The 27540-nt window shown below is 43.9% G+C and overlaps 5 protein-coding genes across 5 annotated transcripts; 3 read left to right on the top strand and 2 right to left on the bottom strand.

Annotated features, from left to right (window-relative positions):
* Window positions 1–331: 331 nt before the first annotated feature.
* vac14 (vac14 homolog (S. cerevisiae)) lies at window positions 332–3718 on the bottom strand. Its single transcript, XM_030090498.1, has one exon. The coding sequence runs from the start codon at window positions 3532–3534 to the stop codon at window positions 1162–1164; it is 2373 nt and encodes a 790-aa protein (XP_029946358.1). The 5' UTR covers window positions 3535–3718; the 3' UTR covers window positions 332–1161.
* A 10-nt stretch (window positions 3719–3728) lies between these two features.
* Window positions 3729–6619, top strand: LOC115387684 (zinc finger protein 691-like). Its single transcript, XM_030090509.1, has 4 exons — window positions 3729–4154; window positions 4239–4360; window positions 5277–5385; window positions 5472–6619. Exons 1-4 carry the CDS (start codon window positions 3878–3880, stop codon window positions 6341–6343), a joined length of 1380 nt encoding a protein of 459 aa, XP_029946369.1. The 5' UTR covers window positions 3729–3877; the 3' UTR covers window positions 6344–6619.
* A 22-nt stretch (window positions 6620–6641) lies between these two features.
* LOC115386744 (zinc finger protein Xfin-like) lies at window positions 6642–16246 on the bottom strand. Its single transcript, XM_030089182.1, has 8 exons — window positions 15781–16246; window positions 15620–15698; window positions 15429–15534; window positions 14464–15151; window positions 10628–10959; window positions 9366–9499; window positions 9167–9272; window positions 6642–9091 (listed from the first exon to the last, which is right to left on the bottom strand). Exons 1-8 carry the CDS (start codon window positions 16077–16079, stop codon window positions 8478–8480), a joined length of 2358 nt encoding a protein of 785 aa, XP_029945042.1. The 5' UTR covers window positions 16080–16246; the 3' UTR covers window positions 6642–8477.
* A 225-nt stretch (window positions 16247–16471) lies between these two features.
* On the top strand, window positions 16472–19722 carry pgls (6-phosphogluconolactonase). The gene is made up of 6 exons (XM_030090536.1): window positions 16472–16576; window positions 16901–17185; window positions 17470–17577; window positions 17654–17755; window positions 18402–18542; window positions 18787–19722. Exons 2-6 carry the CDS (start codon window positions 16922–16924, stop codon window positions 18931–18933), a joined length of 762 nt encoding a protein of 253 aa, XP_029946396.1. The 5' UTR covers window positions 16472–16576; window positions 16901–16921; the 3' UTR covers window positions 18934–19722.
* A 190-nt stretch (window positions 19723–19912) lies between these two features.
* Window positions 19913–27358, top strand: colgalt1a (collagen beta(1-O)galactosyltransferase 1a). The gene is made up of 12 exons (XM_030090504.1): window positions 19913–20285; window positions 22522–22632; window positions 22709–22826; window positions 23354–23488; window positions 23566–23770; window positions 23893–24012; window positions 24182–24258; window positions 24397–24503; window positions 25101–25233; window positions 25312–25439; window positions 25531–25737; window positions 25836–27358. Exons 1-12 carry the CDS (start codon window positions 20059–20061, stop codon window positions 26101–26103), a joined length of 1836 nt encoding a protein of 611 aa, XP_029946364.1. The 5' UTR covers window positions 19913–20058; the 3' UTR covers window positions 26104–27358.
* Window positions 27359–27540: the final 182 nt, after the last annotated feature.

Genomic DNA, 27540 nt, shown 5'->3' with positions numbered 1-27540 from the left:
GTATGATTTTCGGTGATTATCAGTCATGTAGGCATTTTGGTGACTTTAGTTTTAGGTTGCACTTAGCATAAAAAATATAAGCTTACAACTTTAAAAGAGCAAGTGCACGTTTTCATGAGTACAGTATATTGTTTGAACTTTACTTTGCTTAAAGAGTCCTGTAAACAATTTAGCTTAGATATAATAGAAAGCAGGATATTGACTTGTGCTTCATACAACAGAGTCAACATTGGTCACACTGTCTGCAGTCTTTTTGTCTTTTTACACACACACACACACGCACTGCACGTCTTATGTATGTTGAAGTATGGGGGGAGAAAAAGGGAAATGCTCATAATCACATGGTCCACTTTATTGATTTTCACATTGGAATGGCCAAAGTGCAAAACATAATACAAACATTAAAAAAAAGTGAAAAAAAAAAAATCACACACACACACACACAGGACAAAGCAACAATGTGCAAAGAAAGAAAACTTCACTAGAGCTAATGTATGAGAAAAAAAAACTGTTTGAGATGTTTAACAAAACTTATTAGTTTTACTAAAGATGTGCAAGATTAATGTATCCAGTACTTACACCAGAGGACAACCTAACCTTAACCAATTTTAAATCTTAGTTCTGACAAAATTAAGGCCTCTCTAAAGGCATGCTGTAATAACGCCCATCAACAGAAGACACCATTGAAACACAGTGATTTACATGAATATAAAATGACAAGCATGGCATTTAAGTGTGAAATGCAATCAGATTCACTTAAAACGCTGAACATTTCAATCGGCTGTGGGGAAAAAAAAAAAATCTGCTGACACAATATTACAGAACGTGTGTGGTCATGTTAAAGCATGGCTTGACAGATGTTATTTACTTTGTCCGAATTTACACAGAATGAGGTGGCTTTCATGTCATATAAGTACATTGTCACATATATTAAATATGCCAAACTCTTAGTGTTACATTTCATTGTTCCAATCATAAAGAGGAATAATCAAAGACAATATCAGGTGATTCAATGTTTACATGGCATTCAATTATTTAATACTTTTTGGCTTTAAGAACCTCATAACATACAGGGATCCAATAGTTCCTATCCGGGACCTTCTTCCTTCACTTTCCTCTCACTGTTCTGAAAAGACGAGGGGTCAGCATGACACAGTAAGTTCACATTAGCTTCCTGTCGCCGTGATCTGAAGCGCGCCCCGAGCGCTGGTGCCGCACCTCCAGGTGTTTGCTCTGCACGCGGTCAAAATGCTGAAGCAGCTCGCTGTAATCCATCTGAGCGTGAGAGGCTCGTTTGGAGGCCGACTGCTGCTTGGAGTCCATGTACTTTGATTCGTCCACTGTCCTCATGAGGTCGGGGTTGGGCACACAGCTCAGGCGGTTGGACAGCAGCTGGAAGGCCTGGCTCTGAGGCAGCAGCATGAGCAGACCGTACAGGGCTTTGATCAGGTACGGGTTGTTTTCCACGTCTAAGAGCTGCAAGCGCAGGTATGTGAAAATGGGGCTTTCGATTAGCTGCACCAGCTTGTCCACCTCTATCAGAAAGTCTACAGTCACTTCAAGGTTTCCGAACTTCTGGATGAGGTCGTAGGCGTGCTTGTAATTCTGCGTGAGGAAACAGAGCGACACGGTGGCCACGGGGTTGTGGCACCAGGAGCGATACAGGCAGCAGAACAAAGCGCAGCTCTCCTGGGTGTGCAGGTCTTTCAGCTGGTTGCGCAGCTGGAAGAGCTCAGCAGACGTGAGGAGGATGGTGTTCAGAGTCTGAACCATGGTGGAGGCAAACTTGAGATCCTCTTCCTTCAACAGGATGTCTGCCATGGAGTGGAAAATGTTCTCGGCGTGAAGCAAGAGACACAGCTGCCTGATGATGAAAGCGCCCCTGTTCTCCAGAAGCTTCCTTTCAATACTGAAACGCTTCAGCAGGTTGATCATGAACTTGTAGAAGTATGAATTCATGCTGGGAGTGGAGGGGGAAGTGTCCCCCGCTTTAGAGCCGGTGCTGGGCTGCTGTCCTGCCTTTGTCCCTTCTGGCACCTTGAGCTCCAGTTTGTTCTCCATGTTGTCGCATGAGCTGCCTTGGTCGGTTTGTCCTGCGGGAGATGACGCGATCTCTGCCAACACCTCCAGATCTTTCAGAATCACCTCGTCAGATTCATCAGACAGTGTTTTCAGCAGCATGGGAAACAGGCTGTCGGTGTGGCGAAACATCTTGCGTGGCGTCTTGATATACAGGTGGTAAAGCCATTTGAGCACAGCGATGCGGGTCATCATGCCGGTGGAGGAGTCGTGGAGGTGGCGGTCCAACACCTGAACAATGCCGTCCAGATCCAGAGTTACCTGAGGCCGATCAGCACTCGCGGGAGTGAAGAAACTGATATTACTGAAACCAACAGACTCCTGTGACGCATTGAGCATATCATTGCTGTCTACCTCTGCTTTAGTCTGTCCTTCTTCCCTAGACGGTGACTCAGTGCTTCCACTCTTTTCTTCCTCTTCATCTTCATCGTCCTCCGGAGTCACCAGTTTCATCAGGCTGTGATTACAAGCGCTGGCCGCTTCTTTGGTGTTTTTCTTTCTGTCGTCATAGGAAAGGCAAGGCAGCACTGCAGTCAGGATGCCGGAAGAGTAGGGGAGCACCACCCTACCTGCAAGCTGAATAAACTCTCTCATCCATGTCATGGCTGTCAGCTGGATCAAATCATTTGTGAGTTTGGTCTCATCTGCCACCTGGCAGTGGATGACCAGGATGTTAGCCATCTCTGCGAATTTCACACTGGACGGCGTCTTCTTAATCTCCTTCAGAAACTCTCCCAGCACGACTTCACACGTCCTGCGGATCTCCTTGCTGTTGTCTCCCAGGATCTGAAAGAGTCCATCCAGGATCTCGGGGAGATAGTCCAACAAGTTGATGTCTGGCACAGACTCTAGGACATGGATCCAGGAAATTATGAACTGTCTGGCATATTGATTATTGGAGTAGATCCTCTCTCTCAGAAGGGGAACAAACGCCACGAGGTCGAACGTGTTGCTCTCTGTGACTATGTCTTTCAGCAGCCTGTCCAGGAGCTCGGATCCGCTCTTCACATTGGGGTCTGGGTCCGCTGCGAGCTTGCTGAGGCCATCGAAAAGCAGATTAAAGTGGGGCAGCACAGCCCCCCTGGCCACTTTCACTATGTTATAGAGAGCCTCGCAGGCGTAGTAGCGCAAACGGCTGTCTGAGTCATTGAAACACGTGAGCACGGGCTCGATCAGCTCCTTCAGATACAGACCCGAGTCCTTTCCCAGGGCGATGGAACAGGCTGCCAGTCCGATCAGGCCCCCCTTTCGGCTGTGGGGGTGCTGAGACAGGGCGAACTCCGAGGCCAAAATCTGGATCACATGTCTGATCTGAGTGGAGTTGTTCTGAGCCACAAACTCACGCACCAGCTTCTCGATCTCGAGCGCCGCGACTTTCCTCTTCTCGTACAGCTTGTCATTCAGAGCCCGGACGATGTTGGGCGTCAGCGGGGAAAAGTCTTTCTCCGTGTTCATGTCGGCGGCGGCGCGGCTCCGGAGCCCGTCTGAAGAACTCTGTACTGAAGCAGCCAAAAAGCGGCTTGCATTTACGTCGTTTTAACGGAGAAAAGATAACAGTCTCCGCTTTCTGCGGCGAACCAGGAAGCCTCGTAATGCAGCGCAGCTGACCGGCTGCATCCGCCGGAAATTCGTCACGGGTGCCACCTTTATTTGTGTCCCGCGCGACGAGCAACGTTAGCCCCGAATTAGCTTCATTAGCTGCGTCTCCGGCTAATGTTTCCCTTTTCCCCTGCACGCACACCCTCGTCCCTTCCTTTTAATCCTCCCGCCTCCAGGCAGAGAAGAACTGTGTTGAGCGATGGCGACCCGCCTCCCCTTTCACGCACAGCTCTCCTCCATCATGGAGACGATGGCGCGGTCCACTCTGCTCCAGGTCTGCAAACTGGTGGACGAGGACTCGACCGAGCTGCAGCTGGAGCTGTCCCGGCTGCTGCTGGCCAACTCGGCGCTGAAGGAAAAAGTGAGCAGCCTGGAGTGCGAGCTGATGATCGTGACGAGCGACGCCCCCAAGATGTGCAAAAGTTATCGCAGCGTCGGTGTGCAGACTGCCCGCTGCAGAGACGGAGACGCCCACGGTACCCGAGCATCACCCGAGCATCACCGCGTCCTCCCATCGACACATCGACACCATTGATTTACTGTTTCTCGTCTTTTCTCAGTGTCCGAACCTCCAACCATAGAGGGGATCTTTGGGAATGATTGGTGCGTGAATCTGTGGAAAGACAGAGACCCGTACAGCGTGGAGAGACGCACTGACTCCCCCCTGCGCCCTCCTAATAAAGTGAGAGGAAAACAACAACAGCACAGGAGTCAAAAAGTTTATTTACGTGGCAGTCAACATCTGAAAATAGAATTGTGTTCAGACGTGCTGCAGGAGGTACAAACTGAAAGTTTAGAAGTTAGTAACTAATGAAAAAGCTGTGCCTCCATTCACAGGGCTGTGCAAACATCTTTGGAAGAGAAAAAGCTACAAAGTAAGAATGATTTTTGGAAAAAAAGATGTTAATATTTTCTTGAAACAGCAATCAAAATGAATATACAGAAGGAAAATAAATCAGTGAGCATGCTGCCTTTCCAGTGTTTGTTTCAGCATTGAAATCAGCTGAGATGGAGTATGATGCTGTAAATTTAGCAAGATTAGATTTGAGATAGTGTGTGAAACACACATACCAGGACCAGTTAAATCAGTCAATCAATCATCTTCTCCACTGCTTTTTCCCAGCTAATTACAGGAGATGGTGGGTGCAACCAAGACAGATTGCCAGTTCATCACAGGGCAAACACAGAGAGACAGACAACTACACACACTCGCATTCATACCTCGGGGTGATTTAAGATGACAGGTTAACCTCACATGCATGTTTTTGGACTGTGGGCAAAAACTAGAGTGTCTGAAGCAAACCAACATGCATGGAAACATCATCAAAGCTCTGACCTGTATTTAGAATTCTTGAAACTTATTTCAACATTCAGACATGAGATTCTATGCAAACAGTTATGGCACAGTGGACTGTGAGTGAAGGCAGGGTGCGCCCTGACCAGGTTATTCGATACAGAGACAAACAGTCACTCGCAGCCATACCAGTAGAGAAAACAATTCATGTCAAAGGCATGTTTTTAAGCTACAGGAGAAAATCAGGAGACTTTCTATGCAGGCACTGATTATAGCTTTTTTCCCCCCCTTCTCTCTTTGTTAGTCCGCAGCAGCAACACTGTCAGCCCATTTCACTGTGACTGAGTTTAAAGAAGAAGATTTCATGGAGGATTTTGCCAGTGGCTGCCAGCAGGAAACACCTCAGCAACATGGTATGGAGAAGATGACGATATTTGTTTGGGCGTCTCTATAAGTGCCTCATTAAAATCTTGGATTTCTTTTCTGTGCTTTTGTGCAGTACAACATGAAGACATCATGGCTGAGGAACAGGAGCCGCTGTCAGTTGGCTACTTGATCGATGGCAGCACCTGCAGCCTGTCATTTGATCAGGATGGGGAACAGCTGGTGTCTGCAGGTGGTCTTGAGGAAACGTCTGTGCAGTTGGTATCCATCAGTGACACAGAGGAGGCCTTCAGCGCTCATATCATTCCAATCGATGACGATGACGAGGAGGAGGATGATGATGATGTACAGTTTGTTCAGGAAAGTCAGCAGGAGACGACAATAAACCCTGCTGGAGAGCCCAACCATGACGACCAGCAAATATCACAGACTGACAACACTGAAAACTGTTCTGCTTTGGACAAAGGCTCACAAAGAGACTTTCACATAGAAGATGATCAATCTTCAGCGAAGACAAACACGCACAAATTCACATGTCAGATATGTCGCAGGTCGTTCTTTCACAAGGGCACTCTGACACGCCACATGAAGTCGCACAGGTCAAACTTTTGCAGTATTTGCAAGCAGTACTTTCCTCACCGGGGCAAGCTGAACTCGCACAGCTGCGTCCCTCCGGTCCCGTCCCAGAGGATCAGCAAGTCGTGCGAACTGTGCGGGAAGATCTTCGCCAACCCGTCGGCCCTGAGGATCCACTACGTCGTCCACACGGGAGAAAAACCCTACACCTGCAGCCTGTGCGGCAAAGGCTTCACCCAGAAGGGCAACCTGAAGTGCCACCTTCGCATCCACACCGGCGAAAGACCGTTCCACTGTGGGAAGTGTGGGAAGACCTTCACGCAGAAGGTCAACCTGAACCATCACCTAATGGCGCACAGAAATCGAGAGTTTGTGGGAGATGGACTTCCAGCGATGGACGGTCGTGCATGATCAGCGCCTTGATTTTTCAGAATGTGTCTTGTACTTCTTGTCACTTTGTAAAGAGACGCCATCTGTGGTTTACACATCCTGTGTGGGACAAAACATTTTTCTTGTGTTTTCATTTTTAACAGTCGATGGTTTGTCTTTACAATAAAACACACGAATGTCAATTTTCAGATTTTAACTTTATTTGATAAAACCTAAGGTATGAAACCTTTTACATTGTTTTTATTTAAACAGGACAACAATCTAAACAACCTGACAGGGGTTCGTGAAAGGCATGCAGGTTTGACAGGAATGAGGATAAATAACAGCAGGTTCCTGGTTTGGACAGAGATAATTCACTCAGCAGGGTCAGAGTGATCATTGCAGGCAGTTCATTAAAAAATATAGTGATATTAAAAAGCAAAAAACAACTTTGGATTTACTGCATACTGAAAATACAATGTCTACAATTATGAACCTCCAAAGAAAAATATATTCACAGTGACCCTAGTGACAGTGACTAGAATCATTTCTGGAAAACATCTGTATAATATATGACCAATACTGAACATTTTTATAGCCACTTTGCTGAAAAAGACAGAACTCTGCCCAGTTTAAAGAAATGAGGTATGGTATGAGATCTATCACGCAGTAGTGACGCAGGAGCAACGAGCAGTTTCATCCCTCCTTTGCTGCAAAGAGGTAGTTTGAAGGTTTATGCTACATGTGTGCAAACCCTGGAGCAACTTCCCACAGTTTCTGTTTTGGCATTCATAAAACAAGCCTGAAAGATTTATGATTTTGCAACTTACATGTGCAATGATGAAACAGAGGAAGATCTAATAGGTTGGATCATCAGTTGTGTTTTGCCTGATCAACGGTAATTTCTTATCAGGGACATTTCTTGCTTGGCAAATGTTTCATTTTTTTGGCAATGCAAGCCATGGCTCACCAGCCACATGTTTCCTCAAAAGGCTCAAGTGAATGAAAAAATAAACATGTTTACAGTAACAGTTATGACGTAACATTATGAAAGGGAATTTTGAAAAAAAAAAAAAAAAAAACAGCTCGGAAATACATTTCCTTAAATTTCACTGTTGTAACGAAGTCAGAAAATAATAATATCGAACCAAAAGACATGAACATATTTTGCGCAACCTAAAATTATGTAAACAGCAACATCAGGTCATCAAGGCCTAATTATCAAGCGTATATGAGGTTAAACAAGATCATTTAAAATCCCAGGGATTGGGAGCACCTTTCTTGAGATGGCTCACAACCTTGCGTGTTACTGCTACAATCGTCTTGAATCCAGGTTTGAGGTTTACACACAGTAGAGATCACAAGCAGAGAAGTTATGTCCTTCTAAATTTTTGAAGTCACAGCTTATGCTAGTTTGAATGTATTCTAATCAGAACAGTTTTGATATTGTAACAATTTTGGATTTTCAACATTTAACTGAAATAAAAACTCTTAAGGCAAAATCTGATGGATGACCCACTTGGAAAACAACCGGTTACAGTAGAAACAGAATTATAAAGTTTTTCCACCAGTAGAACAAACGCTAAGGTTGCTAAAACCCGTGTCTGAATTGAATCACATGCACAGCCGCATGGGAAGGTGCAGATGATGGCTGGAACTCTCTTTATCAACATGTGCTTCCGTCCATGTGAAAACGCCCTCAATCACACAGAAAACTTTCATGAAAGACCAAACGTGCTTGTGAAGTCCCTTAAAGCACTTCCCTAAAGCTCGGAACACTGAAACACTGAGGTAGCCGTCTGCAGCAAACTGAGTATTGATCGGGACTTCATCAAGTCTATTAATGAGAAACTTACAATCTGAAATTATTTGGAATCAGCTCAAAACAGAGGAGTGGAACAAATCGGGGATGTTTGAATAAATTCCGCACTTTCTCCAGTCTTTTCAATCAGCCAGTAAGTTTCACCATCTTAAATTCTAACCATATTCCTCACAGTATAAAAGCAATTTTTTTTTAATCCAATACTTGTAGAATGGTGCTTCAACAACAGCTTCCAACTGTGTGATCAAGGTCACTATTTATATGAAAAAAAATATCCTATATGGTTAACGTTTCCTCATTTTGATCTCTACTGTGGACATATTGGCACAAGATCAGCGCTTCTGGTTCACTCCATCAGTGGAAACACTGATGATGATTCAAGCCGTACTTGTATGCATAACATTTCCCGCAATCCACGCAGCTGTAGGGCTTCTCCCCGGTGTGCGTTCGGAGGTGTATGTTGAGGGAGCTTTTCTGGGAGAAACTTTTGCCGCAGTCCGGGCAGCTGTACGGCTTTTCTCCCGAGTGCACGCGCTGGTGCAGCTTCAGGTACGTCTTCTGGGCGAAGCGCTTGCCGCACACCGAGCAGCTGAACGGCTTCTCGCCGGAGTGCCGTCGGATGTGGACCTTCAGGCTGCTCAGGTAGTTGAACACTTTCCCGCAGAACAGGCACTCGAACTGCTTTGCCGGCTTGGCGGGTTTGGGCTGAAAGGGGGACTCTTTGGTTGCATTCATGTGGCTGCTGTTCGTGTAGTTGGAGTACTCTGCCGCGGCTAGGGTGGGGTTCGTGTTGTCGACGAGAGTATTCAGCGTCGCGTCGTCGATCAGCTTGTCCATGATGGTCGGCTGCGGGCGCGGCTGCATCTGACTGTCGGACGTCATGGGGAACTGGTTCAACTCCCCTGAGTGAAGCTGCAGCTCGTCGACGGATCTCTGAAGCATGCTGTCCTCTTCGAACATCCCGACAACTGTCGAACGGGAGCAGATGCAGGTGAATGATCGACACAATCATGACTATAGTGATTGATTTATCTAACACTTACCTTTTCTGTGATCGTTGAGTCGTATCTGTGGGCCGATCGGATGATCATCGTAAGTCTCTTCCTTGACAAAGATGAGATCGGGATCTCTTTCCATCATACCGAGTGGCTACCAACAAGAAATGACAAGCAGTTAAACACTTGAAAAAAGCATTCTGTCATCATCAGCTGAGGAGCTGCAAACAGTGAGCGATCAGCTGACCGGTGCTCCCATGCTCGTCATGGCAGGCTCCACTGGCTCTGTCCTTTGAGAGTGATGCTTCTCTTCTCTCCACAGATCGATACACCAGTCCTTTCCAAAAACTCCATCGATGGCTGGAGGTGGATGGTGCGGCTCTGCAGGCAAGAAAAGAAACGGGAAATTGGGACACATTAGATGTTATCACCACTTTGTGGTGGTTTATATTGGTGTCATACAATATTTTTGGCACAGTAACTTAAGAAACAAACCTTCCATTACAATTCAAGGTGTCTTTATCCTGCAGTAAAACAGACACTCCCTTCCTCTCTGGCTGTGTGGCTCATCTAAAATGATTAAACTTGTTTTTCCCCACTTAAGAGGACCAACACTCTTTGCCTAATAAAGTCAAGACATGTTTTTAATCTTGATAGGTAACATGCTGCCTGCATGTCCAGTGTAAGTCCTAGATTTTGTTGTGGATGATCAGTAACACTTTGGATTGAAAAATCTATCTTCAATATTGCGTCATCTGACATGCATGTGCATGTGTGCTGGAGCCAGTCCCGGCTGACAGGAAAAGGCAAGAAGCACCCTGGGCAAACTGCCAGTCCATTACAAGGCAAACACATGGAGACAATCTCACATACTCATATTCACAGACAATCTGGAATTACCGAATTATATAAAAGGCATGATTTTGGAGTGTATGAGAGAACTGGACATAAAGGCCCAGAGTACGGATCATCTGCATTTAGGTGAAAGACCTAACTGCTACACATTATATCATTTGAAAAAACATTGTATTCAGAAAGTAAGAATTGATTGATTTTTGTTTTTGACAAGTATATATCACATTTAGGTTATCAAGCTAATTTTTTTTCAGTCAAAAGCCAAAATCCAGATTTCAGTGTACAGGTACAGGCCTAATAATCTAGCTTTCTGAATATATTCTATCATCCTCTGGCTTTACAGGCATTGAAGTAAATCTGTCAGCATTAGAGGCTGTCAGTCAGCATGTGCTGTGTGTCAACACTGAACCCCAGCTGAGCAACTGAAGCAGCGCAGATAAAAATAATGCTCACTTCTATTTAAAATGATCTAATTGCTCGTTACTTGCAGGACGGTGAGAAGCAGCGGGGTCGCCTTTCAGAGACGTAAATAGAAACGGCGACTATTGAGCGATTGTCCACCGATCCAGACATGGACACTGTGGCTGTTTTGGTGGAGCGGCGGCGGCGGCGGCGGCAGCGTTGCACGCGGCCGTGCGTCCACGCCTCTCTCACCTGCAGGCAGCCGCCGGCTGACGCCGCTGTTGACATGTGGAGGGTAGCTCTGCGCCTCCCTCGCCGCCCGCAGCTGCACCTCCAGCGAGTAGCACCGCTTCTTCAGCGCCTCGTTCTCCGTCCTGTGCAGCGACATCTCGGTGTGAAGGACGGACGAGCACTCGTCGGCCAGGTTGCCGATCTCAATCAGCGCCACCTTGGTCAGCTTGTCGAGGATCGCGGCCAGCTGCGCCCGGAAACTTCGATTCGGGGTGTCGCACATCATACCGTCGTGCAAGCTCGATGTCTCAAATTTTTTTGTGATGATCCCGTATTTTTTGCCAGCGCCGCTCCTTCAATCAGTGTGCTTCAGCTGTGCCGCAAGGGATTGTGGGAAAAACTCCCTCTCGCTCTCTTGTGCTGTGTGTGTGTGTGTGTGTGTGTGTGTGTGTGTGTGTGTGTGTGTGTGTGTGTGTGTGTGTGTGTGTGTGTCTGTGTGTGCTGGCGTTTACAATGTGTCCCTGAAGGCGGCACGGCGTACGAAGCACATTGCGCCTGAATGCAGCACAGTGTCCCTGAATGCAGCACAGTGTCCGTGAAGGCAGCACAGTGTCCGTGAAGGCAGCACAGTGTTCCTGAAGGCATCGCGGTGTTCCTGAAGGCAGCACAGTGTACTTGAATGCATCACGGTATACGTGGAGGCAGCACGGTGCACTGAACTGAAGCATGAATTGCGCTTAAATGTTGTTTTCTATCTTTCTGACAGAATGTGCTTCAATTAGGGGCTTCCTTAAAAAAACAAAACAAAAAAAAACCATTTCCCAATCTTTGCCCCTCAAAATTCTGTTTGTCTGTATGAATTTTACACACAGTGGACAAAAGGATTCCATTCCATTCAGTCAAATTAATCAAAATGTGTGTATGTTCGAGGTAATTTCTTTATACATGTCATTTTAGTGCTGTCCAGCAGTTAGTTTTCTGAACAGTAACTCTACTTTGTTGCACACATACTTCATCAACATGTGCTTTATGACTGAAATTTACTTGTACAGATTAGAAACATGAATCATTAGAAGCGTTCGGATTATCAACTTTCCTGATAACAAGTTACTATGCTTTCATTTTAACCCATTTGTGCCCAAATTTTTTTCAGAGTTGTAAGGCATATCATTTTATCAGTTGAGTCCAGTTGAATCAAGTTATGCATTTATTATTTCCATTTTGTTCTTTTTTTTTGAAAAAAATTGCATTTTTATGACTGGCAACAATTGTTGCCAGTGGGCACATACCTTGTCACTATGTCAAATGTCACCTATAATACAGGAATGACAATGACAACAAAATAATAATATAGTCAGAATAAACAATAACAATAAGATGGAGCCTCAGGTTCTCCCTGCATAAAATTCCAAACAACAAACAATTTGGAATGTTTTTTTTTATTCTCATTTTTTTACACTCAACACCTCAGCAAGCAGTTTTTTCTTAGAACGTCTAAAAACACATACTACATAACATTTCTTGCCATACATTCCATCATCTGTCATACATGTTCTACTCATTGTGGTACTTCTTGAAGCACACCACATGTGGTGGAACATCACACTTTCCACGTGCTAATGATGTGCGCCGCCACAGTTCTTGCATCGTTTCTAGTGATGGGTAAATCAGGCCTCCTGAACCACTTTCCGTGGTTTCCATTTTCTGTGGTCACGAGTCTCTTGGTTTTAAAGTGGAGGCTGAAGGACTGACAATGAAGTGTGCTTTCACACAATTCTTGAACATACAGCACCATCTAGTGGCTTCAGACAGTATGGACAGTGGTTCATGAGGCCTCGTTTGCCTCTCACTAGTTGCACCTGCTGCTGTTGAAGGCCCAGTGGTTGAAACTATCAAACCAGTTATCAGCAATGCCTTTGAAGATCTTCTACCCTGCCTAATTGGTTATGTTCCATGGAGGAGGGTCTGGGCTATCAGCCTCTGGAAGCAGAGGAGATCTTTCTGCCCACTTTTCCAGGACCTAATTGAATGACAAAGCAAGCATGACAGATGTAAGAATGCGCCATGTTTTAGTTCACATTTGATTTTATTGATGAATAATCAATATAATTCTTTCTAAAGCATCATATGTAGAATATTCTGGAAAAGCAATATCACAGTTTAGTTTTTGATGTTGGTCGGGATATCATCACTGTTGCTCTTGTCGACTGAAGAGCAGTAGCGATGATGACCTCTAGTCAAAGATCACAGACTCGACTGTGATATTGCTAAATAACATCCATCCTACCCCAGGGGTGGGGGTGGGGGGGGCATTGGCTATGAAAAGTACTTGTGTGCCAAGAGAAGTGCACCTCCAACATCATCCAACAGCAACATTTTTTACTTCAGTGAAACACAAGCTAATGTTAGCTAGCAACAAAATGATATATGATAACATATAAAAAACATACACACACAGGCCTTGAACACCTGTGAACTTATTTAGCTTGAAAGAGTATTCTAAGAGGACTAAAATGAGACACTGTACATCATTCTTCAAATTTAAATAAGTAAATTAGGAGCAATCCTGCAGACAGTGTTTTCCTGTAGTTAGTGGCAAGCTATGTGCCCATTGGCAACTTTTGTTGCCGCTCATAAAAATAAGCCCATGAACAAAAAAATATTTATCCTAGGTACAATTTTTGGGTTCAGGGTTACTCTAGAGACTCCAATGATTAAATAATTATAAATATGGCTGTTGGAAAATCATTAGAAATGTTTGAAAATTACCTCTTTCCAGGAAGATTTGCGTCGGCCATGTCTTCAGCCGGAAGGAGCAGGAAGCAGATGATGTCATGTGACAGGAAGCACTTGGAAATGATTTTTTAAAAAAGAAAACCTTTGTCTAAGTGGTCTACTAGCATTTAAGTGGGAAAAGTTGCATTAGTACCTTTGAGATTTTTTATTGTGAGTCAAAAACAACAGTGATAAACTTTGGCAACAATTGTTGTCAGTGGGGCAAAACGGGTTAATCTCTCTACATTTTAGATGCAAATTACTGCACTCTCATCTTGACAATAGCACAATTTTATCCGACATTCACCAGATTTAAAAGTATTGGGCTAGTGCTAGTTAGTACTGTTGGTATAAATGCTTGGTTGGACTCCGACCTTGTTTGTTATTTGCATCTTCTTCTTATGGCTGAGCACAGGTGACTGGCATTCTAAGCATGTGTGGGTGATTGTGTGTTGATACTGCAGCGTACTGTTCACATGACTATGTTTTGTGCCCTCCTTTCATATTTTTCTCTGAGGCTACAGGTGCCTCGGACTGTTGTTTGGACAAATCAGTTGATGCACAAATTGATATATGATAATATAGCCATCTTATTTGATACTTTGTCTAATTCAGGGTCATGGATGTCAATCCCAGTTGACAAAGAGCAATGTCAGGGACAGGTTTCAAGCCTATCACAAGACACACAGAGACAGACAGCAACACACACTACCTTTTATGCCTACTGGCAATTTAGGGTCACCAATTAACCTCATATGTTTTTGGACTGTGGGAGCAAAATGGACAAAAATCCACAAAGAACATGCAGCTCCACATCAATCTGAACTAAAACTGGACATTTCCACCACCAGCCAAGAGTAAGCGTGTTCTTCTATTCTGTGTTTGAACACTTTAAGGAGTGAATTGATGAAGATTAAAAACATAATTTAAGTAACCTCCTCTTCACCTACAATAGATGATTTCTTTGTGGAGTGCCTGCATAGTAAGAGCAGATGATCGACACCGACACTGGGAGAAAACAATTTTATTTTCCACAAAATGCTCGAACAGAAGGAGGTTACATCTCTGTGTGACTGGTGTTTCAAGTGGTTCCACTGACAAATGTCCCACTAAATGTTGATGCACTGCTTTCACTACTATATATATCCAAATTAGGATCCAGATGTACAGTGAGATGCTTCTTTAGATTACAGTTCTTTGTAAATCCTTTGCCACATTTGACACAAACAAAAGGTTTCTCTCCAGTGTGTGTACGTTGATGCATATCAAGAGTGCATTTTTGAATGAAGCCCTTTCCGCAAATAGGGCATCGATATGGCTTCTCCCCTGTGTGTGTGCGCTGGTGGGTGTACAAGTGTCCTTTCTGAGCGTATCGCTTTCCGCACAGCGTGCATCTGAAAGGCTTCTCACCCGTGTGACTTCTCTGGTGTATTTCAAGTTGGCTAAAACATCTGAAGCTTTTTCCACATTGCAGGCAGCCAAATCTTTTAGCAGCTGAATTCTTCAAGTTATGAAGCTTCATGTTCCGGAGCACAGTCAGGCTCTGGGAGGCCACGTGTTGCACAATGCTCTTCCCCGCCTCGAGGTTTGCATGTGCAGGTGCAAGCTGTGGATTCCAGTGGGGTTCTCTCCTCCCTTGTTCAGAGAGAGGAGACGAGGTGCAGCCGCTCACAAAGTTGTTCGTGAACAATGGCTGCTGGCGTTCCGCGGTGGGCTTGGGAAGCTGCAACACATCTGCACACTTCCGACTGTCGACGACAGCTTCCCGTCCTGTTAACAGCATGAAGTCAACTTGAAGTCACAAAAACCAGAAGTAAATTTGATAAAAGTTCACAAGCTGAGTAAATTAGTCTTACAATGCAATGGTTCTTTGCACTTTCACAATAATAAGGTTATTAACACTTCACCTTCACTCAAAAACGTAAGTTTTTTTTTGTTTTTTTTTGTAAATGGAAGTCAAGTGAATGGCTTGTCCTGGCTTTGAGTCTATCCATACGTACTTCCCAATGCAGTGCTCCTAAACCCATTGACAAAACACCATACTCACTATTTTTACATGTCCTGTCCGTTTCAGAATTTGCGTCGTCGACTTCTGGTGGCTCCTCTTTCACCACTATCACAGCAGGCTGATCTTTGGGTGGTGGATTTGGCGGCTAAAGAAAAAACAGAATACATAAATGTTACCTTTCACATTCAACCTAAACCAGAGAGAAATGTGTAGGATGAGAGAAGACCTACTTCAGCTGCAGATGGCTCTTCACATGGATGCAAACTGCTCAGCTCAGTGGAGAAACTTGCATTTTCCCACGGAGTTTCGCTGAGATTCACCACACACAGAATAAATTCACCAAACTGAGAGGACGGGACAACAAATAAGGTGCACTCAGCGACAAACCAACCTTTTAATGACAGGTCTGGTCCTCTCGGGCTCGGATCCTCTGTGTTGTGGTGCGTCCTTGGCCACCGTGCACGGCGCAGCTGCCGCGTCCTGTCTGCCCCCCTGAGCCAAACAAAGCAGTTTCTCCATCAGCTGCAGTTTCTCCGTCAGCGACGCGATCTCGTTGCGCCCTCGGGTGATCTCTATCTTCAGCATCTTGGACTCGATCTCGACCAATTTGCTTATTTCCAACACAGCTGTTTTGGATAACGCGTCCATGATGGACACGAGCTGTGCCTGGAAGGAGAAGGCTGTCGACATATTTTATGGCACCAGGAGAGGCACGCGACGAGTTTTTGCAGCCAATCCGTGTAAAATATCACTTCAGACTGTTAGTTGCAGTGTAAAATGCCAAATCAGCTGCGTGTGCATGCCTACATGGTATCCGCGAGTGTCTCCTAAAAACTCCAGTGGTAAAAATATTGCGGTGTTTCCACCTGCTGGTTGGGAGGAAGCATCACAGTTCCGCACAAAACCACAACATTAAGCTAAATTGCTGGGAAACAAACATCTATCTTCAACTAAATTATATGTTATATCGTGTGAAAGCATCCTATCACGTTTTATTCAATACTTAGTCTTCCATTTGGAACTGATAAATCATTTTTTATGTTTTCGTTAAAAAACTACATTGACCAGAATGCAACACGGTCTAAACCAGCCTATGATTGGCTGAGGCAATCTGGCTCCAGGAAGTTGTGCTCATTAGCCGACTGAAAATCCTCATGACAATCTGCCATTTACTTTCCTGAAACAAGGTGAGGAAACATCGTTTTATGGAAAAATTGCATTTTAAATTATGTGTGCGGTTTCCTCCCAGGGTTAACAAGTGAAAGCCGCTTTGACGGAATAATTACAGTATCCTTGTGTGTTCTCCTCTTACACATTCATCTCTACTACAGAAGTAGAATATTGATTTTGACCAAACATTTCATATTAAATGCTGGTAAATGCAAACAAAAGGTTTTGGTGGGAGTCAAACGTTCGGGAGATATTTTCTGCACACACATGATGACTTGCAAAACAATTTGGTAACTTCCTTGTGACTTGCCTAACTATTGTTTCCTCCTGTAACCTGTCAGATCGCTTCACTCGGTGTCCTAATGGCTGGAAGAAGAGTCGTGGTCTTCCCCTCAGCTGCAGAGCTTGGTCCAGCGCTGGCCCATCTGGTGACAGCACGAGCAGATAAGGCGATCGCCTCTCGTGGCAGGTTCACCCTGGGTCTCTCTGGCGGAAGCCTGGTGTCTATGCTCAGCAAGGAGCTGCCTGCTCTGCCAGAACTGGACTGCAGCAAGTGGGTGGTGGGTTTCTGTGACGAGCGACTGGTTTCCTTTGATCACCCAGAGAGCACCTATGGGCTTTACAAGGTATGTCTATGGTGATGTTTTCCCTACACATACATGCTTATGTAAACAGGTTAAGAATATATCCCTTGTTTGTCTTTCATTATGTATCTATGCAGTGCCTGTTTGATTCTTCCTTTAGAGATCTATGCAACATATTCTCACCTTTTCCCATATTTATAAGCATTTATTCAAAACGCCATTTTTAAAAGACAATGACATCTCAATGCACTTACATCTAATCTATCTCTAAATTGTGCACATGCTGTCAAATCTACATGAAATGTGCATCATGTCTTCCTTTTCAGAGTCAGCTTTTTTCAAAGGTCAATATTCCAGATAGTGGCATTCTAACCATTGACTCAACTCTGCCAGTGGATGAATGCGCAGAGGACTACACCCGCAAACTAAAAGAGGTAAACACAGATCATATTTTAGACCTAAACAATGAGTCAATATTTACAGTATATTTTATTTCTTGCAAACTCTCAGGCCTTCCCGGACGATGACTTCCCCGTGTTTGACCTGCTGCTGCTCGGTATGGGTCCTGATGGCCACACCTGCTCCCTCTTCCCAGATCATCCTCTTCTGGAGGTGAGGACTGAGCTTTTGATAATGTGCCTTTCGCACATATAAATGTCTGTACTTCTTTGACAGAAGAATGATGGTGTACAGATGCTGGGATGCAGACTGGATGTTTTCCGTTTCATTGTGGAAAGCACATGTTTCTTACTTATAACTGATCCTAAAAACTACATCTTTTGCCTGAATACTGAACCCTATTCACACTATACACTGGTTACACTGATAAGCAAATTTAGTTATTGTAGATATTCTACAGATTCTAGTAAACATAGCTTTTTGGCTATAATAATAAGTTCCCACTTCAGAAAGCAGATGAAATACATCATTTCACTGAATGGTGACAGGGATATGATTATAAGGAGCATGTCTGGGTTTATTCTTGGATGTGGTGTCACTCATGATCTGTTAGTCTTAAAAGATCTGTGTCCTTTTTTCTTCACTTTTCAAGTCACACATTAAACAATATATGGTTCACTGAAGGGGTTAGTTTAGGGCACAAGTTGCTAGTTTTAGTATTCACTGCCATCCCTTTTGGTCTACCTGTGCAACGAGCTGCCACGTGATACATTCTACATTTACACGACAGAGTACTCCTCATTGGCAGTTTTTATTGTGTCATGATAAATAACTAAGTTTGGGTCTGCCGTACTTTCAGGAAAAAAAGAAGGTTGTGGCACCCATCAGCGACTCTCCAAAACCACCACCACAACGTGTCACCATGACCTTTCCCGTGGTTAACTCTGCACGCTGTGTGGCTTTTGTATCAACAGGAGGAAGCAAAGCAGCAGTTTTAAAGGTAACTTCTTTTTTTTTTACTTATATTGCTCAGATTTTTGCCATGGTCATAATCTTAACTCTGACGTATGTTCATACACAAAACTATTTAGTTTAGACCAACACAGAAAAGAACAGGGCTCTTTGATTTCAATCACTTATTGAAATGGGTTCAGTTAAGATATGAAGCTGAACATTAAAAATTAACCTGAAAAAAGGAAATACCTTTATGCACTCAGCAATACTATCATATTTTTTTTTTGCAGGAGGTGCTGGAGGGTGGAGAGGGTCCAGTGTTTCCAGCAGCCCGTGTTGTCCCAACTGGAGGCGAGCTGTTCTGGCTTGTCGATGACCCTGCAGCTGCCTCACTAACAATCCAGGTAGAGAGACCTGGGTCAGGGGCCAAACTGTAGCACCAACAAAGACAAAGCCATTTTACTAGGCTATGATAACACTGGTTTGAAGAGACTAAAAGCAGGACAGTATCTGTCCAAATAGTTAATTCAAAATTTAGTATTAAGAGTTGAAAAACAAATTGTGAGAGGTTTTCAAGGCACATTACACCAAGGTTAAAATCAGCTGTTTTATATGTGATTTGCCATGCAGAATGATGCATGTGTAGAATTGGACATGAGAAGTAAATTCTAACTGTATGCGGAAGGTCATGGTACTGAATCATGTTGGATCCATAATAAAAAGAAAAATATACATTCTGTTTTGTTTGCTTTTTTGGAGTTTAAAAAAACATTTATTCCACACTTTGATAACCACTGAGTTAGCCTCAAAACACATGATTTGAGACTGTGGAAAGAAGCTGGAGTACATGGAGAAAACCCATGAAAAGGAGAGCAAGAAAACTGGGCACAAAACGGTCTCCAAATGGACTTGAGCCATAGATATTCATGTTATGAGGCAAGAGCACAAATTACAAGGGCACTGTTTGGCTCACAAGTAAAAGTATAGTTGTTATTCATACCCAAGTAAAAGTAGAAAGTTCCGCTATGAACAAATTCTCAAAGTATTTGTTACCTTTAAATACATTTTCTTGTGAAAGACTAAGCTTTTTGGTTGGGAAAACATGCAATTTGAATATTTATTGAAATGTGCGACTTGTACCTAAATATTAATGCAATTACACTCTTGAAAAAATAAATCATTCATGTACAAATCCTCTATAATGCAGCATATTTATAATACACGCATACATTGAGTTTACAATACTGAATGTGTTCTCATTGTGTAAAATAATCCAATAAAATCTCTTCGACTTTCAGAGTCAGATTATCAGGAAGAATTTGATCTTTTTTCTTTTTTTTTTTGTGCAGTCACTATAGTGGCCCATCCCCTTTAAGATCCCCGCTCGGGCCTCCCCTTTAAAAGCTCAGCGTCTGTTGTCACATCAGGATCCGCTGCAGACTTTCCGTATGCGCAATGACTGCGTAAAGTAAAAGGAGACAACTTTTCCGTAGCTCTCCAGGAGCCAGATCCCACCAGCACACGGCAGAACACTCCTTTGTAGCCCGTGCTTCACCGTCGCGATGGCCGGGCTGGCCGCCGGCCTCCCCGCCTCTCTGCTCCTCCTGCTGCTGTCCTGCTGCGCTCCCGTCCGGGGATATTTTGCGGAGGAGCGCTGGAGCCCCGAGTCTTCGCTCCTCGCCCCCCGGGTCCTGGTTGCCCTCATTTGCAGAAACTCCGAGCACTCTTTGCCGTATTTTCTGGGCACGGTCGAGCGGCTGAACTATCCCAAAGACCGCATGGCTCTCTGGTAAGTGGTTGGTGAGAATGAGCGCTTTCTGGAAACTGTTCATTTTTGGTGCCAGATTAGGTGGGAATGGTGGTTTTCCCCCTAAAAGTGTAATTTCCTTGAAATTAATACATACCACAAGTGTTCTGCTATTTTGAAGAGAACGTTATGAAGCGTGGGGTGGACTTCCAAAGACTGGAGAAGTAATCAAAGTGATTTTAGAAACTAAGTAAGATGTTGCGTAGATTAGTTAAACAGTCTGGCACTGACATGAATGAACCTTCCAGAAGTTAATGCTGCGTTCATCCTGTGCACAAATAAAGTCACTATTGTGCGCAGAGGTGGGCACATCTGGATACGGAGCCGATCACATTATCTGAGCAGTCACTGCATTGATCTGTATACGTGGATGGGAGGGGACCAGAGAGCCGTGGCCACGAGGGGAGCTGTGTGAGTTAACGTACACTTCCTGCTGATGTCCACAGGGCCAGGGTTAGTGCCAGAACTTGCCATTCAGTCTTCTCCTACTCAGATCCCAAAATCCCCTCCTCTACCTCCAGTTTTGAGTGATTCCTCCAGATGTGTGACAACGACCAAATCTGGTCCAGCAACATGGAAACCCCCCAAAACCAGTCATGTTAATGTACTTATATATAAAATCATTCACCAGAGATGGGACAACTTTTAACAGCCTTTGCTTGTAAATGATTGTGGAAGCTGAAACCTAGATGTAAAAAAACAGAAACATTGTTCACAGCACTGTCTCTGGGGGTCATTTACGGCCATAGTTCTGATTTATGATGAACTTTCCAGCTGTATAAATGCATATATTTTGCTTCTTAAACACCTCAATGCTCCTGTCTGTTGAAACCAAGTAAGGGAGATGTTTCTCGCTTAATAATCAAACAACATGCTCCGACAGCCCACCTGCACTGCTGCCCTCAGCTGTGAGGAGTTTGGATGAATGCCTGGAGGGCTTAGAAAGCGCTGCGCTCTTCACTCACCGACCCGACGAACAAGTTTCACTTTATTTACACAATTTATATAAGCAATTCTGTTCATCCACCTTTTTGTTGCATCTGGGGCCCTCTGAAGTGTGTGTGCGGTGCAGACAAATTTGTATAACGTGCTTTTACAAGCCCTCTAAAGTCATATAGGAACGAGAGAGCGGCTGTGTAATGCTGTAAACACTACATGTTGTATGTATTTTGTTGGAGCATGCCAAAGCCTCAGAACCGAAATCCCCCAAACAGTCATTTAAAGCTTTGCTGTAGGCGCATAGATCTGTAGTTCTATAGTGCAGTAACATTACACATCCTGCTCATAAATATCAGTTTGAAATATATACAGTTTGCATAGAGTACAAGTTCAAAAGGTCTATTCAAACAAGTTAAACATGAACAGGAAAAATCAGTGCTATTCAAAGTTTGAGGAACTGAAAGGCTGTTCAGCAGGATTGAGGGAAACAGCGGTTTAGCACGGAGCTGCAGTGTTCTCACAGATCAGCGTGAAGTCTTTCATCAGAAAAATCTGCCCTGGACAACATCCACATGAGCTAAATGCAAGTCCAGCTGTCCTTTGTGCAGATGTTCACTTCGCAGTGAGAACTGTTGACTTTCATGGCTGAGTAATAACAACTGTGGATGTTTAGTTGCAGCGTGACTTTCCATATCCTGGCAGACAGAAAGATGTGTGGCTTGATTTTGTTCATCTACTGAATTAGATCAAAGAACAGCCTAACTTTGGTTCATTTGACTCATGTCTCTCTGTTCGAAATCTTTCCAGCACAAAGTGTCTTTTACATGCAAACATGAAAATGATAGCAACTGGACGTCCTGTGTCCTGTTATGTGATGTTGGTGTCTTTCACTCTTGTGTCAGTTCCCACCGCTCCATACAAAGAGTGAGTGAACACAAGACTATTGTTCTTAGGCTGGTGGTTTTATCTTTCAACTCCTGGTCTCAGTCTGATCCCAGTTTCACTGCGTTCAGCTCTTGTGATGGTTTTTTGTTTGTTTTTTGCCCCTATTTTTTTGGATATGTAGGACATAGTGGATTGCACTCTTACTTCACAGAGTAAAGAATATTCCTAGTACAAGTCCAGGCACGGGGGTCTTTCTGTGTGAAGTTTTCATGTTTTAACCCTGCATGCGGGTCTTGTCTCTGTGTCTGAGTTAAACTGATGTCTTGACTGCCCACAGGTGAGAGTGTGTGTTTATCTTCCCTGATAACACTTTCCGTTTGTTTCACCTGGACAGGGTGGCAACTGATCACAATGAAGACAACACTACAGCCATTCTGCGTGACTGGCTTGTGAAGGTCCAGAACCTTTATCATTACGTGGAGTGGCGGCCAAAAGAAGAACCCAGGTTTGTTACTTCAGACGGATCCCAGGGAAACATTGAGCCGATAAAGTCACTGTAATTAAAACCATGCATTTTGCAGCCATTATGCAGATGAAGAAGGTCCGAAGCACTGGACAGATCTCCGCTATGAGCACGTCATGAAGCTCCGGCAAGTTGCTCTGGAGTCTGCCCGTGACATGTGGGCAGACTATTTTATGGTAGGTCAATAAAACTAGTTACCAAAAAAGCACAATAACCCTAAAATTATTGTTTTTAACTTTGCGCCAATGCTTTAACTCTCGTTTCAATTCAGTAACTGTTGCAAAAACTCCAGTCCAAGGCCCCACCAAAGCCGTAATTTAAGGCATGAGGCATGTAGAAACGAGAGCCAATAGTCTCTTCTGGTCAATTTACAGTATCTTCTACTCAAACTGATGTGGATCCTCCAGATTTAAATGCATCACTCTGCACAATTACATTTCTATTCCTCAGTCCAGCCTACATTGTTTAGCTTCAGCGGGGTATAATTTTGAACTGAACTTCATCCAGAGTTGCAATAATTTTATACTCTTTGCTTTACTCCTTGGCTTTGTCTCCTGAAAACAGAGTTTTTAGAAATAAACAGTTTGTGGGTTTCTTAATACTCAGTTGCCGCTCAGCTGGTGCACAGTTTCACCCGTATGACCTTCTCAGCCGTGTTACGCTTGCTCAAACCTATTTTGCGGCTGTTTTCTTTGTTGTGCAGCTGGCAGACTGTGATAACCTCCTCACCAATTCCGATGTGCTCTGGAAGCTGATGAAAGAGAACAAGACGATCATCGCGCCGATGCTCGAGTCCCGAGCGGCTTACTCTAACTTCTGGTGTGGAATGACTTCTCAGGTACTTTTCTGACAACTATGCAGACCTGCCAGTGTGGAAGCTACAATGTTAATAAACTTTATTATTTTTTATTCCAGGGCTACTACAGGCGGACTCCTGCCTACATCCCTATAAGAAAGCATGTCCGCAAAGGGTGCTACGCAGTTCCCATGGTCCACTCCACCTTCTTGATCGACCTGAGGAAGGAGGCGTCCAGGCAGCTGGCCTTCCACCCTCCACATCCAGACTACAGCTGGGCTTTCGACGACATCATTGTGTTTGCGTTCTCCGCTCGGATGGCGGGTATTCCCACAGTTTGACTCTTAACACGTTCAGCCTGGTGATTCAGCCCGTTTGGCCGTCCTCTTCTTCAATCCAAACACTGTCGCTCCAAATTGCTGTTTTCATCTGCCCCATCTCCACAGATGTTCAAATGTTTGTTTGTAACAAGGAGACCTACGGTTACTTCCCTGTGCCATTACGCTCCCACAATACTTTGCAGGACGAAGCCGAGAGCTTCTTGCACACCCTCTTAGAGGTGAACGGTGAGTAGCTTGAATTCAGGCTTTTTATTTTCCGTTTCTCTCAAACAGCTCTGGTTTTCTTCTGGCTTCAAGTCTTTCGCCTACTGTCTGCCGCCTCATTCAGCTTCCAGCATGTTGTCTACATATTATTTATCCCATTTCTGCATCCATCTTCCCTCTGACTGCGTAGTGCGACATCCCCAAGTGATGCCTTCCAAATATGTCCGCGTTCCCAAAAAACAGCCCGACAAAATGGGATTTGATGAGGTGAGTAAAGGAGTGATATGAAGATGGAAACTGCAAAAATGGCCTTTTTTTCCCCTGTTTCTGTGCTACGCCAGGCTTCCTTTTGCTTCCCACATCAGTCAGTGCACTGACTGGCTCCACTCTCCGCTTTGCATGCAGGTGTTTATGATAAATCTCCAGAGGCGGACTGACCGTCGAGATCGGATGCTGAGCGCGTTGTACGAGCAGCAGATCGCCTGTAAGGTTTTTGCAGCTGTAGATGGAAAGTAAGTGCGCCGTATGTAATGAATATGTCACGCATACGTACAGAGCAAACCCAATTTCATAAACTTCTACATATAGTTCACATGTATGATGAGGAAATTAAGATTTTTAGTGTCTTATTTTAACCACAGCTTTGCTGAATTTCAGAGAGTTTGCCGAGAGAAAGCATGGGACACATAAAATCTGAAGTCCTGCAATAAATCACAGAGACCGTTAAGCTGCTAGAATCCTCCATCGGGCAGGAATGGAGCATCATTCCTTTCCTGAAGCCACAGCAACTGGTCTCACGTTCCAGACTTATAAAACTCCTGGTAGAAGAGGAGGGGGAGCACAGCAATGATAAACACCCTGTGCCACTATTTTTATCGCTTCTATCACATTTAAAATCGGTTTCTATTTTACATTTAAATGTCTCACTTTCAGTGTTTGATTATTTACATACAGGAAAATATGGGTTTATATTTGGAAGTCATTGCACCTTCTTTTAATTCACATGATAGAAAATGCTCCCAGTTTGAAATTGGGGTTGTTCAGTATTTATTCAATCAAAAGCCAAAGCCTTTTTTTAATTTGTCATGTTTCTTTCTCTTTAACTTAAGAGCAATGAATGTCAGTGAAATTCATTCCATGGGCATCCATATGCTTCCGGGATACAGTGACCCTTACCACGGTCGACCCCTGACAAAGGGAGAGCTGGGATGCTTTCTGTCTCACTATAACATCTGGAAAGAGGTGAACCCCAGAAGGTAAAACGTCAGTCTCTTTGCAGCCCTGACAGTTTGGCGACTAACAGATAAATCCGGCTCTTAGATCGTGGAGCGGGGCTTGGAGACGTCTCTGGTGATCGAAGACGATCTGCGCTTCGAGGTCTTCTTCAAGCGTCGGTTAATGAACCTGATGAGTGAGGTGAAGGATGAAGGGCTGGACTGGGATCTCATGTAAGTCCCGCTTCATTCGCCATCCTTTCCTGAGATTCTTGTGTAATTTTTTTTTTTCCCCTCACATCTCTGTTTATTTTCTTTCATCAAGTTATATCGGGCGGAAGAGAATGCAAGTGGATCACCCAGAGAAAGCAGTGCCGAACATACACAACCTGGTGGAGGCAGACTATTCGTACTGGACTCTGGGATATATGATCTCACTACAGGGTGCGGAGAAGCTTTTGAAAGCAGAGCCGCTAAAGAAGATTTTGCCAGTGGATGAGTTTCTTCCCATCATGTATGATAAACATCCTGTGTAAGTCTGTTTTTCAGATTTTCTCTCTATAAAACTCTACTAAACCTCTACGAAATGAATCATTTGTTTAATTGATAATAATCGCTTCTCCTCCACAGGTCTGACTACATGGAGCAGTTTGAAACCAGGAACCTGAAAGCGTTTTCCGCAGAGCCTCTGTTAGTGTATCCGACTCACTACACAGGCGATCCAGGGTACATCAGTGACACCGAGACCTCCACGGTCTGGGATAATGAAAAGGTCCGTACGGACTGGGACAGGGCGCGCTCAGGGAAAACCCGGGAGCAGGCGGAGATCAGCTCCGAGGCCCAGAACTCGGACGTGCTGCAGTCTCCTCTGGACAGCACGGCGCGGGACGAACTGTGAGACGAGCGAGAGCTCCGGAAAAACGTAAAGGTGCTCTGGGCAAACGGCTCAGTTCAATAATTAACGGCTTATTGGATGTGGCATCGAGTTTTGTCGAAAGATTTAATTTATCACATGACCAGTTAAAGGGATCATGGCGGTCTGTTACGTCAGTGTGTAGCTTTGACTTTTTAAAGGCACTAGACTTGCCATGTGGAATGGCATTTGCAGTACCCAACTTCTGTCTGTCATACAGAAACGATCCGATGTTTTAGCACGGGATTATTCAGATTGATACATTTCATTGCTTTCAATTATCGTAAATTTGACAACGCACTGTGAAACACTTTGTCATTGTACATTTCTATAAATTGCTAAGACAACAGACACACACTCCAAGTCACTGAACAAAATTTAGACTGAATACAAGCCTTCATGTCTAGTTTGTGCTTAATGCTCTGAATGTTTGAAGCAGCGTTTTTTTTTTTCCCTGTTCTTGACTTTTCTTTTTTGTTTCATATCACATCTTTTGTCAATAATCTTCAGACAGACTCTGTTGCTACTTTTGCAAACTCTTCCGGACTAATGCCGCAAACCAGCTGTCGGATGGCTTCAATCACAAAAACCTGTATCCTCTGTCTTGTTATGCTCTCACAAGTTTGTTTGACTACTTTAACACTTTTCAATACAACAGAACCGCGTCAGGTTTTCCAGAGCTTTGGCTGAGGTAATCACAGAGGTAATCATTTTAATCTCAACCTGAATATTGTGTGTATGGTTTTTTTTGACAGCACCACGCCGAAAAGTGCTTCTTAAGTTCTTTGCATGGTTATTTACCAACGGATGGTCAAAACACTCAGTGTCCTTATCAAAATCTCAAATCTCAGTATGAAACATGTAGTTTAATTATTATGGCTCAGAGTATTTAGCAAAAATATACATTACCTTTAAAAAGGCAGATTTGGAATAGACTGATAATTTTGTATTGCATAAGATTCTTTAAGTATGCCTGAGTATATCTTCTCTTTAACTTCCTTTTTTTTTTAACTCTTAATCAGTTCACTTAATCTGAGACTTTTTTTAATCACTTTGCAAGATACGGTACCAAGTTTCATTTATGTCACTTCTTTCAGATTATTTTAATCTGTCATAGTTTCTCTGTCACCTGGCTGGATATCTCAAGAACAACGAAATATTGTTAGGTGCCAATCGTATGTTTTACAAAGATATATTTGTGATGTGTCGTGCCAACTAAAATAAAATGTTTTATTTTTAAAAGATTTTGTGATCACTTGCAAGCGAATACTTACTCAATTATTCCAGGTAAAATCACTTTTTTTTTTCTTTACAAAGAGATAAGACTCGCTGGTTTCTGCTTGAAAACACATGCAACACTGTGGTGCTTTTTCACTGTATGATGAGGCAGCGTAGGTGTGGCGTAGAATGACGGCAAGACAC

Source organism: Salarias fasciatus, chromosome 4 (genome assembly GCF_902148845.1).
Source record: "Salarias fasciatus chromosome 4, fSalaFa1.1, whole genome shotgun sequence".
NCBI lineage: Eukaryota > Metazoa > Chordata > Actinopteri > Blenniiformes > Blenniidae > Salarias > Salarias fasciatus.
This window is presented reverse-complemented; position numbering and strand designations above follow the sequence as displayed.

Bases quoted from the DNA above. Each gene is read 5' to 3' on its own strand.
- LOC115387684 (XM_030090509.1), top strand. From the start codon at position 3,878: ATGGCGACCCGCCTCCCCTTTCACGCACAGCTCTCCTCCATCATGGAG. The intron at 4,155-4,238 runs GTACCCGAGCAT...GTCTTTTCTCAG, and splicing joins CAGAGACGGAGACGCCCACG to TGTCCGAACCTCCAACCATA. The intron at 4,361-5,276 runs GTGAGAGGAAAA...TCTCTTTGTTAG, and splicing joins CCCTGCGCCCTCCTAATAAA to TCCGCAGCAGCAACACTGTC.
- LOC115386744 (XM_030089182.1), bottom strand. From the start codon at position 16,079: ATGTCGACAGCCTTCTCCTTCCAGGCACAGCTCGTGTCCATCATGGAC. The intron at 15,699-15,780 runs GTTGGTTTGTCG...GGTGAATCTCAG, and splicing joins ACCAGACCTGTCATTAAAAG to CGAAACTCCGTGGGAAAATG. The intron at 10,960-14,463 runs AAACACCAGTCA...CACTGATTGAAG, and splicing joins TTTGTCAGTGGAACCACTTG to GAGCGGCGCTGGCAAAAAAT.
- pgls (XM_030090536.1), top strand. From the start codon at position 16,922: ATGGCTGGAAGAAGAGTCGTGGTCTTCCCCTCAGCTGCAGAGCTTGGT. The intron at 17,578-17,653 runs GTAAACACAGAT...GCAAACTCTCAG, and splicing joins ACACCCGCAAACTAAAAGAG to GCCTTCCCGGACGATGACTT. The intron at 18,543-18,786 runs GTAACTTCTTTT...TTTTTTTTGCAG, and splicing joins GCAAAGCAGCAGTTTTAAAG to GAGGTGCTGGAGGGTGGAGA.
- colgalt1a (XM_030090504.1), top strand. From the start codon at position 20,059: ATGGCCGGGCTGGCCGCCGGCCTCCCCGCCTCTCTGCTCCTCCTGCTG. The intron at 23,489-23,565 runs GTACTTTTCTGA...TTTTTATTCCAG, and splicing joins GGTGTGGAATGACTTCTCAG to GGCTACTACAGGCGGACTCC. The intron at 25,234-25,311 runs GTGAACCCCAGA...TCCGGCTCTTAG, and splicing joins ACTATAACATCTGGAAAGAG to ATCGTGGAGCGGGGCTTGGA.
- vac14 (XM_030090498.1), bottom strand. From the start codon at position 3,534: ATGAACACGGAGAAAGACTTTTCCCCGCTGACGCCCAACATCGTCCGG.